The 12,918-nt window shown below is 50.1% G+C and overlaps 1 protein-coding gene across 1 annotated transcript in view; it reads right to left on the reverse strand.

Moving 5' to 3' along the window:
- The window catches only part of TENM4 (teneurin transmembrane protein 4), a 787,800-nt gene that overhangs the window by 90,763 nt on the left and 684,119 nt on the right, over positions 1 to 12,918 (reverse strand). Inside the window, exon 18 of the mRNA XM_055416091.2 lies at positions 12,203 to 12,419. Coding sequence (XP_055272066.2) covers positions 12,203 to 12,419 — 217 coding nt within the window. The remainder of the gene's footprint in view (positions 1 to 12,202; positions 12,420 to 12,918) is intronic.

Raw genomic sequence — 12,918 nt, forward strand, 5'->3', positions numbered from 1 at the left:
TATAAGAATAAACCAGTAAAGCTCTGTGAAGAGTAGATCCTCACCTGCTTCTGAAAACCTTGTGCGCTGGTTCAGACATAACCAACTAACTCTGGGACCAAGCAAATCAGAGAAAACTGAGTGTTCCACCCAAGGAAACATTTATTCTTACTTTTAAAGATAAGTAAATGTGGACAGATGTTCTAATATTTTCTTCTGTACTTCATGGACCACACTGGGTAGCCACCCTGGGACCACTGTACAGCACTAGAGTTACAATGGTCTGTGTCTTTGCTTTCTTTGTATGAAATAAGCTCTAATATACTGTATATTACTATATGCAATAACTGTGGGTCCCTCCTGGTGGTCCAGTGGTTAAGAGCCCGCCTGCCAATGCAGTGGACATGGGTTCAATCCCTGGTCTGGCAAGATCCCACTTGCCGCCGGGCCACTAAGCTCATGCAGCACAACTACTGAAGTGCATGTGCCTAGATCCTGTGTTCCTCAACAAGAAGCCACTGTGATGAGAAGCCCTCCCATGCAACAAAGAGTGGCCCCCGCTCGCTGCAACTAGAGAAAGCCTGTGCGCAGCAATGAAGACCCAGTGCGGCTAAAAATAAAGAGATCTTTTAAAACAGCTAACTTCTAGCTGTGTTTCATTCTTTAATACTTATTTCAATGCTCTTCCTAGGTTTACTATGTATGTCTTTCAATAAACTGGGTAGGCCCAAGCCAACAGAACTTGATTTGATAAAATCCACACTCTTTAGCACATCTGAAGCTGTTGCCATGTTAAATTACTTCTCATACCCTTGCCTGGGCATGCACTTCCCTGCCTCCCCGACTTGATCTACACTGATTCCTTTCCCTCAGATAACTTCTCCACTTTGCTGCTAATCGGTCCTTTAAGGCCTGCCTCTCAATAAAGCTCGTCTTGACTTTCCAGGACAAAGAACCCACTCCCTCCTTTCGTGAAGAAAGCACAATGTACTTATCCCACAGAAGTATATTCATCTATTCAAATATCTTATCTTCTCTAGACTGTGAGTTCTTTGTGGGGAATAACTATGTCCTTTTCATCTCTATAACTCTGGGCTTAGTGCAGAAATAGGTCTATTAGTGTGCATTCATTAAATGTTAAGTAAAAAGATAAAAGGAGATCACATAAATGAATGAAAAAATGGAAATAAAAATGAATGATATCAAAATATGAGAAATATGAATGTAACTATTTCACACAGCCCAAATTGAAAAATATATATGTGGGTTGTTTTTATTGTTGTTTAGTTGCCAAGTCATGTCTGATTCTTTAGCGACCCCGTGGACTGGAGCTCTCCAGGCTTCTCTGTCCATGGGATTTCCCAGGTAAGAATACTGGAGTAGGCTGCCATTTCCTTCCCCAATGTATGGGTTGGGGGAAGAGAATCATAGACAAAAGACCAGGTAAATGAGAATAGGGTTCAGTTACTGGAAATTTAACTGAGCACCTACTTTGTGCTATACACGGTTCTGGGTGATAGGGAAGGGACTTACTCATCCGTTTCCTTACCCATGAAAACTACAGGACAGGAGCGCCAGTCGTTTCTGTTTCATTTCCCACTGCATTCTAAACAGCTAAGTTACTAACAACAAACGAGACAAAATCCCTATGCATGAGGAACTCACCTTCTGGAATGAATACAATCTGACTTTATAAACAATCCTTGTATCTAGAAGTAAAGCTAGCATGGGGTAAAAAACAAAAGGCAGCTGCCCACCAGGTCACTCTAGTATGGCAGACAAACACAACACAGCTAGCATCAGCTCCAGGCCCTGCCCAAGTACCCTGACTCTGTTCTTTGACTTGGACTTGGGCTGAGTTCAGATTCCACCAGAGGCTCCCAGATCACTTCCTGGGTATGTGGGTTGAATGTTATAGGGAAGTACTCCAGTTCATGACAGAACATGTTTTTCCTCTTGGACTTTGAGTATGTCTGGGGAGAGGAAAGAAGAAATCCACAGACTTCTTCATATGAGTAGGAATTTAACTCTGAATGAGAAGAGTTCTTTGGGTGAATGGGTCCAAGCCCCTCATTTACAGGTGAGGGACACGATCCCTAGAGATGGGCGAAACTCCCCCTTCATCATGCACTGAGGCTGGGGCATGGACAGGTCTGTTGTGATGTTCTGAGCCCACCTGAGGGCGTCCAATGACAAGATGGCCCTGCAACCACATCTGTCTTCTGGTTCTTTAGACCCGCCTCCTGCAGAGCCCAGAAGACATGGTCCTGTGATCTCCTAACTTTCTGTGGTTGATGAGCTATTTCAGACACTCAGGGAGTATGCGCTCCCAGGCCACAGATCTGATTACTCAAGCCTGGGGGCAACCTGGCTGTTGAAAGCTGATACTTTGGGCTGAGTCGCCCTCTACAGGAATCCTCTGGAACAGTTCCTGCTGGCCCACAAAGGTGCTCACAAGAACAGAGCCCTTGACTGTGACACTGTACTTCCAGAGAAGTGAGTCCCGGTTGTGGCAGACAGGCAGGATGGAGAGAGAGCGGCCAGTGGAGATCACTTTGGAGGAGCAAGGCTCCTGGTGCTGGGTGACAGGGCTGGCTGGGCAAGGGGACACGACTCAGAGACACCGGCCATGTGCCCCTGGGGTCAGGGAAGGTGAGAGCGTGTCCAGAGAGCCTGTTCTCGGCCATGCAGCCTGAAGTCTGCCTCTAAGAGGATTCCTCAGGAGATGGCTTGTGTTGCTAGAAAGCCTTGAGGCACCTCTGCCTCGAGTCTCAGTGGACAAGGTCGTTTCATGACTGCGTGTCTGTCTTCCTGTCTTCCAGGACAGGCCTTGCTTCCCCCGCAAAAGGGAGGCTTTGCTACTTTACCCCGAAAGGAGAGACTACGATGGAGTGGACGTTAGATCCACTTCCTGGGGTAGGACGGGGGCTGGGCAGAGACACAGGAAGGGGCTGCAGGAATCAGCTCAGCCGGACCCGAGGTGCAGAACCACACATAGGCGGCATTCCACGGGAACGGTCCTTCCAGCAGCAGGGCGGAAGACCAACAGGGCACAGACCGTGGGGGAGGGGCTCCCAGGGCCAGCTGGATGTGAGTGCCCTGTGCACCAGGGAACAAGGCCCAGGTTCCGGCACAAAGCAAGGTAGGAGCTCCAGACCCAGACGTGGCAGGGGTGGGAGCCAGGCCAGGGGAAGGAAGCCTTGAGGCGTCAGGGGTTGGGGGCTGAGCAGGGCTGCCAGGCTGCTTACGTCGGAAACTTAGGGGTAGTAGACGAGGTTGGGATTCCGGGACAAGACAGAAACCCCCTGGGCAGAGCTGGCACATAAAGGGTCAGGCAGAGGAACAGTAGGAGGACTTGAGGCTGGGCACCCAGGCTTGCTCCAAGTCAGTCTCCTCAGCTTGGGGTTGGTTCTAGACGCTGCAGGGCAGACCCGCAGGGGGGAGTCACAGGACCCCGCAGGGGTGGGAGGAGGGGAAGGAGGCAGCAAGGGAAGTGGGCAGGCAGAGCTCCTTCCTCTGTGAGAACATGGCCCACAGGTGTTGGGTTGGCCAGAAAGTTCATTCAGACTTTTCCTAGAATCTCACAGAACCAACCCTGTAGCATCTCCTCATCGCAGCCCTGCACCGTGGCGCTCACTAAGAGCCAGCTCTCCACGCCTCCAGGACTGCACTGGAGAGCTGACCAGATTCACTGCAGAGACATCTGTTAAGTCCTGACCCTGTATTCTCCAGGGAGGGCAATATCAGTAATGTGATACATGTCCCTCCAATAGTTTAACTTCTCTGTGCTGGGAGCTTATAGTCCTGGATGGAAATGCAGACAGTCCCTGGTAAAGAACCTGCCTGTCAATGTAGGAAATGTTAAGAGATGTGGGTTCAACCCCCGGGTTGGGAAGATCCCCTGGAGGAGGGCATGGCAACCCACTCCAGTATTCTTGCCTGGAGAATCCCATGGACAGAGGAACCTGGTGGACTACAGTCCATGGGGTTGCAAAGAGTTGGACACGACTGAAGCAACTTAGCACGCACACGTGCCCTGACTTAACAGACACAGGAATTACTGCCTGAGGGACTCACTGAGGACTCCAGGTTCGCCAGGACTCAGGCTCTGCTACTACCTCGCTGAGCTGATTTTCCTCTGGCCTCAAAGGTTCCTTTTCTACCACAAAGGACTGCTGACCACAAGGGTCCCTTCACCTCCGCCTGCTGCAATGCTCAGACCTGTGCATCAGTTATATAACCACATCAGCGTTTCAGGCTAAGACTTTCACTTCCCTCCCAGTTCTCACAATGCCACTGAAACCTATATGAATACAAAAGTCCTGGCCAACATTCGCATCTATGCTAACGCTGTATCTATGCTAACGCTTGCTCTAAGTGATAATGGCAATGGGCACTCATCCAAGGCTTACTTGCTCTGACACATAAGTGTTTTAGATCTCCTTTAATCCTCAGACATCCCCATGAGGTACCAATTATTGTCCTCAGGTGACAGATGAGGAAAGTGAGGTCATGCAGCTGGCAAGGGGCGGGGCTCAAAATCCAGCCGTGCTCCCTGCCTGTGAGGCCACGCTCGGGAGCACTGAGGGCGGCTACACAGTGGCCTCTGACTGTGCTGCACGGGAGCCCAGAGAGAGGGCCAGCTGGGGTTGGAGAGCTGCAGCGGCCCCACCGTGTCTGCATTTCCCGCCTGAAGATGTGGAGGTGGGACTATGCCAGACCTAGCAGAGGAGAAAAAGGCTTGGTGTGTGGGCTCCAGAGCCGCTTGCCTGGGCTTCAAAGGCTGGCTCGGCCACTTACAAGCTGCCTGTCCTGAGCCAGGCTACTCACCTTCTCTTTGCTTTAGTTTCCTATCTGGAAAGATGAATTCCCTAAGTCGCATGATTTCAGGGGAGATGTAAAGATGTTTCCACTCATGAACCTCACCAAGCATTTCAAACGATGCCTGACACATAGAACATCCTTGGTAAATATTCGGTGCTATGACCGAACGTGTGCTGCGCACCAGCTACAGGGCTTCCTGGGAAGTTCCTCTCATTTGCTGTTCCACACAACCTGCAGGGTGAGAATGAGCAACCCCACATTCCAGATGAGGACGCTGAGCCTCGCTCACCCGCGTCGGCTTGCTCTCACTTGCCCAAGGACTTGGATGTACAGCCTCTCCCTCTAAACCCCGCGTGGCTCCTGCTTTGGCGCAGCATCATCGGCTAATGCTTCCTGTGATGGACAGCTAGGAAAACGCTCAGGCTACAAAGCAAACAGATCGTAATTCGGTTTTGGAATCAATAAAGGGATGATCAAGTGGCAGAGGAAGAGTTGTTAGCTGCTTATCAGGATGATGTGAGAAGTTGCTGCCTGCATCCTGAATTAAATTCACCTAGTTGCTTTATCATCATAAACACTCATTTCAATGTGGGGAGGGATTTTTTTTTTTTAACCCAACATGAATAATATATAATGGCTGACATTTTGGAGGAAGCAGGATCTTTACCTTCTTCCATCTGCCATCAGGGTAATTTATCATTGTCTTTCTCCCTGTACCCCACCCCCCTTTTAAACTGATGGGGTAGCCTGTCAGCTCAGCTTGTTCTGAAAAGGCAGGAGTATAATTCAATAATAAATTCGCTCAGAGGCCAGCTGTCAGGAAGCTGGTGTTTATTTGAACTCCATTAGATGATCCCTACTGCTCAGGCTCTCTGAGGGCTATCTGAGGGACGGCTGAGGCCTGGGGGTGGGGAGCAGGGAGGAGTGGCCTGCAAATGCATTTCTGGACCGGCTCTGTCACTGACACTTGCATATGGCTTTAGAACTGCAGAGGGCTGACAAAAAATGACACTGCATGCATGATCTTTCCTTCCTTCTTTCCATTATTTTTTCCTCTTCTAACCTCTTACTTCCAAACTTTGTGGCAATTTTGTGCCTTTATAAAGGGCCTGAGAGGAATTCTGAAGGTTTATGTGGTATCAAGGTTATTCTACTTCCATTTGTAGTAGTTTTACCTGAGGTGAAATGCCCTGGTCTGGTTTGTGAAGCGCCGAGGGACGGATCTTTCTCAGTTCCTGCCCCAAACTACTCTTCTTGCCTCAAAATCCTGCTATTCCTTTTCCTCCATGGCCTCTAGCACAGCAGGTCACTCACCCCGGATTTCTTAACACTCTCTTGATTTCAAACACTGAAGCATGTCTCTTGACTTTTGACTTGGAAAATATTATCACTACAATTATGCTCCAGCCACATTAAAATTTTCTCTGTTCCCTGATTATCACAAAAAGTCATGCTGGTTCCTGAGTCTAGAATGCATTTCAAAATTCCGTTCAACAGAAACCCATAGTAAGCAATATAGCTTATTCAAGAGTACGCACATGCACGCGGGCACGCACACACGCACGCACACATGCACGCACACACACACACAGTGTCACGAAACACATATCCTTTCAGAGCGCTCCACTGATACTTTCTACACCATTGTACCCCATTCTATTTAAATTTACTTCTTTATTCTTTAAAAAATAGTTTTGACCGACTACATTGATTTCATGATGTGCTAATGGGCTGTTGTGACCTGAAGTGGGATAAATAACGTGTCAATGGTCAGCCTTCTTCACTGAAATCTCTGTCTCAGGCCACAGGCCATGTCCTGCCCGAAGTCTTCACTCGTTAGTTCATTTGTATGTTTGCTCATTCACTTGCAAAACCAGTCACTGCTGCCTGCTCTGAGCCAGGCCCTCTGCTGCGGCTAGAGACACAAAGGTGGGCCAGATACAGACCCTGTGCGGTGGAGCTCTGGGACCTGGATTTGCACTGGGAGGGATGCCCCTGCCTTTGAAATCTCAAAACACTTTCTGCTCTGTTCAGGCATTCAGCAGTAGCTGGTTGGCTGACTCCCTGATTCATCTACCATTCAACATGGTTTAGTCTATACCAACCCCTGATGAAGCTCAAATACTTTGGCTACTTGATACGAAGAGCCAACTCATTAGAAAAGACCTGATGCTAGGGAAGACGGAAGGCAGGAGGAGAAGGAGATGACAGAGGATGAGATGGTTGGATGGCATCACTGACTCAATGGACATGATTTGAGCCAACTCCAGCAGACAGTGAAGGACGGGGAAGCCTGGAGTGCTGCAGTCCATGGGGTTGCAGAGTTGGACACGACTGAGCAACTGAACAACAACGCCTCTGCTAGGCACTAGAGGTTCAAGGGCCAACAAGGCATAGGACACACTGGAAGTCCCAGTGTAATGGGGTGAGATGCATATCTTCTCACAGGCCTAGTTGATTAACAGTCAGCAAACAAAGCCTGGCAGTTCTGTCCCTCTCTGTGCCGACCCATTCTCTCCTCTCCGTGGGATCCGACCCTCTCTATACAATACGATCCTCTGTCTCCTTTGGGATGAATGCTGTCATCCATCCCTGCTTTCCTAAAGCTCCCCTGACTCCTGAAGTCTTTTCTCTTTGGGTTCAGTATGTTCCATCGGCTGACTTTCCTAGAACCTGTCTTCACCCAACCACTTGCCTGAATGAGCTGATAACCTATCAGGTTTTGAGGACCCAAGAAGACTTAACAGCATCACATTCTTCCTCTCACCAATCCAGGGTCCTCGAACATATTCTAAACTGCTAGTCAAGTAACTTGGTGGTGGTTCTTCCTCTTCCCATAATCTGTTAACCTGTCCAGCAGTGGCAGTCCACAAGTATTTACAGAATTGCACTGTCTGCCCTGTGTCCAGCCCTTTTGACCCAGCCAGTCTTTCGCAAGCTAAGGGATACAATCAAAGTTGTGTGGCAGGGAAATAGCTGCCTCAAGTGCTCTTACAGGAGGAATTATCTCATGCTGTCCTCCCCTTCCCAGCTGTCTGACCCCCAGGTACTGTTATCCGCCCTCCTTGTACTGATGATCGAGCTAGGGATCCTTCTTCTGTCTGCAGACATGAGTGGCTCCTTCCTTCCCACTCAAGTCTCCATAGAGGGCGTCCTATACTTTATCCTCCCCATGAGTCCAGGGGAGGGACAGGTGATGATCCACTAGGCTGAAGGGCTCCAGGCATCCAGGCCTGGATGGAAAGATGGTATTCAAGCCACCTAATCTGCTGAAGGGGGTTCCCCAGCCTGATCTGGGGCCTCCTACTGTAGACCTACTTGAGGTCAGCTGAAGTCATTGATACCTCTCTCACTTAATGTGGAGCTGAGCACAGCAGAGGCAGAGTGTCAGTCTGAGCTAGTGTACTCATAAAACCTGTAAGAAACACCTGCTCTGGGCCCGGCGTTGTGCTGGGCTCTGGGGATACAGATGAGCGAGATGGGGTCCCTGGGGGAGGCCTTCCTCACTCCCAGTCCATCTGGCAGCACTTCTGCTTCAGTTCTGAGTCGGGTTCTGTGCTTCCCTCCAAGGAGACCGGCCCAGCCCAGCTCAGCATCTACTTTGCTTGGCCGGGGCCCTCCTGTCAGTCCCCGCGGGCTGCCCCTGCTGCTATGGACCAGCTGGGGCACTGCACAGAGGCGTGAGGAAGCCCCCAATAACTCCAAGTGCCATCTGTGCACCTGCAGCCCCTCTGGTTCCTCATCCCTGCCATGGGAAGGCCTTGAAGAAAGGCATTCAGGGGAGAGCGCTGTGTACTGAGGACTGGCAGGCTGGCTTCTCCCACAGGACAGTGTTCCTGTCAGTTCCGACCTGGCTTTGAATCCCTCTCCATCCCATAGTCCCAGCAGGCCTCATACTTGGATCTCCCAGAGTCAGTCACACAGCAGCCCATCTGCAGAGTGAAGCTTCTATACCTCACGGGAAACAGCTGGGGCTCCTTGCCAGGCTCAGAAATGCCATTCAGTAGGTCACTGGGTGACAGCCTGCCTCTTGGAACCTGTTAAATGGGCTCCCCGTCAGACTGTACAAATTGTGGTGTAGCATACGGCTTCCCTGGTAGCTCGCCAGGGAAAGCAATCTGCAATGCAGGAGACGTGGGTTTGATCCCTGGGTTGGGAAGATCCCCTGGAGGAAGGTATGGCAGCCCACTCCAGTATTCTTGCCTGGAGAATCCCATGGACAGAGGATTGGTGGGCTACAGTCCAGGGGGTTGCAAAGAGTCGGACATGACTGAAGTGACTTAGCACACACGTGTGCCTCGTGTTTGTAGGTTTCCAGTCACTTAGATTTGTTTTACATAAGAATCTGGGGATACTTATTAGTGAAAGGAGTGAAACACAGGAGCTGTTTCCTGCAAATCTAGATGAGTAAGGAGCTGGGCATGATGATTTAGGCAAACGTTAGGTAAAAGGAATGTTTGCAGAAACATTTGGAAGCTTCCATGATCCATTCATTTTAGAGCAAATACTCTATCCCAGGCCCTGCCCTAAGTCATACAGGTTTGGAGAGATGAATGGTCTCTGCTTTCAAAGCCTCTGCTATTTAGCTGAAGGTGACAGATATATAAACAATGATCTGGGAGCTGACTTCTACTCCTGCTTTGGCTACTAATTGGTAATGTGATTTCAGCAGATAATTGAACCTCTCTGGACTCTTGAATCCTCAGTACAAAATTAAATAAAACATACAATACGTCCAACTATTCTCCGCCCCACTCTCCCTCCCCACTCCTTTTCTCCTTGTTTCCTTCTGTCTTTTCCTTGTTCAAGGTAATATATATGCATATTTATCTTGAGCAACTACTAAGTGTGAAAGTGAGTAAGACGTGGTCCTGTCGTGGCAGACTCAGGGTAGTGGGTGGGCAGACATTTACATATTCACTATATTAAGCCCTTGTCCAAAGCCACGTGCATTCAGCAGTGGCAGAGCCCGGATCTGAGACAAGCTGGCCATGCTCTAAAGCCCATGCTCTCTTCTCTCTGCTGAGCAGCCCATTTCTTCCAGTATAGGTTTCTCAAGTTCCCCACTGGACAGGCTCCTTAAGGGCATGTCAGACTGTTACAAACGATACCCAAATTCCTGGGTAGGTGCCATGTGATCTGTGACAATGTAAGCATCAGGCTTGGTGAAGGACCAGAGCACGTGGTCCCCACTGGCACTGATCAGGATGGCATGGTGAGGACACCCCTTAATCAGAACAGCCATCGGCAGCCAACCAGTCAGAGCCCTAATCAGATCCCATGACAGTCCAGTAAAGAAGGGTTGAGCAAGTATTAAATAATATCCCCCTTGGTAGGAGTAATGTTCCCGCATCCAGTTGATTAAAAGAACTCATGCCACGGGAAGGCCCACAAGCATACATACAAAATCACTCAATTGAATAAAAAGAGCAGAAAGCTTTCTACCCGGAGACAAAAGTAGAATTTCTGGCCAAGATAAACGAATAGGTTTTTCCTCACTCTGCTTCTGCTCCTGGCTCTGCCACTTCACCAGCCTATGAATTGGGGAAGATCACTTGATCTCTGAGGTTCTCAGTATTCTCAGGGTGAGCTGAAGGGGACTCTCACACACTTTCATCTCTAAGAAAGTTAAAGTTCAAATGCTCTGACACACGTGTATGATGCCACGATTACTGGGCTCAGGGCACTCCCTGACTTCTCTCTTCCCATCCTGTGTGGAAGGGCTGGGGCAGTCTAGGCCTTGGAGTCCCAGGAGAGGGCCTCCTCCATGGATTCCCAGCTCCTCTCTGAGGATGGTAACACCACCTCCCAAGGTGACTTCCCAGGAGTCCTTCTTAGGTCCCTGCTCCTCCCTCCTTCCACACTTTCCTGGATCACACACCTGCGTGTTCATGGTTTCATCGACCACTTGCTTGTTGATGGCGCCTAAATCAAGATCCTCAGCCCTAACTTCTGTGTGGGTTTCAGGTTTGCTTCTGAACTACAAACAGACATTCTGGGTGATCTATTGAGGTGAGAGACTCCTCCTTGCCCTTGCCAGCCATCTCAGTAAGAGACTGCTCTCTCCAGCATTCCTCAGACCCAGCTGACGATGAAGCTGATGACCGGCTGTGCCGATTTCCCTCTTTAAATAGAACTGGGGGAATGTCACTCATTCTTCCCGTCCCTCATGCCTACCCCTACCCCGTTCCCTTAGGGCAGGGACTCTCTGGCACAGAAGGCATGGACACAGAAGGCACAGTCTGTGCTGCGCTGAACTGGGCTGACGTTTTGAGAAAGCTCTGTGTGTATCTGGCATCATTACCTTGGAAGACATTCAAAATAAATGATCACAATTCCCTCCTGCTGAGATACCTTTCGCGAGGTCAGAGACCCTGATCTGGTGAGCAGAGAACAGACAGCTGCCTTTTGCTGGCTCCTGTATCCTTTCCTGGGCTTCCATGGTGGGTCAGCAGTAAAGAATCTGCCTGCTAATGCAGGAGACCCAGGTTTGGTTCCTGGGCTTGGAAGATTCCCCTGGAGGAGAGCATGGCAACCCACTCCAGTATTCTTGCCTGGAGAATCCCATGGACAGAGGAGCCTGGCGGGCTACAATCCATAGGGTCACAAAGAGTTGGACACAACTGAGCATGCATGCACGTACTCTTTCCTGCCCCTGGGTCTTTGCAGAAGCTGTTCTCTCTCCCTGAAAAACTCTCCCTGGCTGAGCTATTTCTCATCTTTAAGACTCAGTTCTTAAGTCTCAGCCTTCCCCAGCCCAGAAGCACCTTCTCTATGCTTGCAGAGTATCCTGTGGGCACATTTCTGGCCTATCACGCTGGAACAACTTTTTGTCTCCCTAATGGACTATAAGTGACCAGTGGACAGGGACTGTACTCCACTCAAGTCTGCAATTCCGGCACAGTGCAGACCTCAGTACCAAACAGTCCAGGAGATGAGATACCGCTGAACACTGGTGAAAGAATGCCTGGGCGTGTGGCCTGGGTGCCAGCAGGTAAAGCCCAACCCCCCAGCCTACTAAAGTCTCCCGGCATCAGCTCTGAGAGAGAAGACAGTCAGAGCCTTCAGCTCATCTGGAGACCGTGGCATCAGTAACAGCGGACTGCAAAGTGGGTATTGATCCAAGATTCCCCTTGGACCTTTGATTTCTTACTCTCTCCATCCATCACCCAGCGAGGACAACACAACTCTGCTCGTAAAAATTCCAGATGCCTTGGAGAGCAGTTTTCTAAACATGGGTAACTGAGGCTGCTTCCCTTCCTCCCCTGATGGTCCACCCAGAGCCTTCAGTGCTGTGTCCCCTCCCTCCACCCAGCCACCTCCCACTCCCAGCTCCCAGATGGAGCCCTGGAGGTGGCTCATTCCCCTTTCTGAGAGCCTCGGCCAGAGCTGGACTCACCCTCCGTCAAACGGGTTCTCCCCTGGGATGACGTGAGTGCTGTCCCTGCCCACAAGGAACTTGATTCGGTCGTAGAAGGAATGCAAGTTCTGCTGGGACACGGGGGCCTGTGTCTCCTGGATGATGTTCAGAGGATCGGGTGAGCCCAGGCACAGCGGGTTGACGTGACAGAGGGGCTGGAGGCAGCAGTCGGGGTCCATGCAGTCCACCAAGCCATCTGCAGGGGTGACAGAGGACGTTCATATTGCTATGTGCAATCCGCATCGTTTGACCACAGTGCCTTCATTCACTTCTCTACTTTCCACTCACTGAATGACGGTATGAAAGTGCCTCATACAAGCTGAGGCCTCTGCTGGGCACCAAGGAGACTCAGGGGCTTCAGGTCCCACCCCACTAGTCTAGTAGGAGAGATGGACAAGCCAGTGTGCAGTGTGACATGTGTTATTTATTTTCTTTTCAGGGAGATAGAAGGAATTCTATGTATGGGGGCCCTGAGGTGAGAGAACACACTGGACAATTTGGATTGCTAATTTCAAACGCTGGGCTCAGAAAGTGAGGAGAACAGCACAATATCCGGCTGTGAGTTCTGCAGGAGCAGATAGCTGGGCCTCCCAGGCCAGGTTAGGGAGTCTGTATTTCACCCTCTGGACAACAGGAGTTACTGAAAGGAGTTAAGCAGGGGGTGACTTCACTTGAAAGTCACCATATTGCTGAAA

This window comes from Moschus berezovskii, chromosome 25 (genome assembly GCF_049115385.1).
Source record: "Moschus berezovskii isolate FMDL1 chromosome 25, NW_MosBer_1.0, whole genome shotgun sequence".
Classification (NCBI taxonomy): Eukaryota; Metazoa; Chordata; class Mammalia; order Artiodactyla; family Moschidae; genus Moschus; species Moschus berezovskii.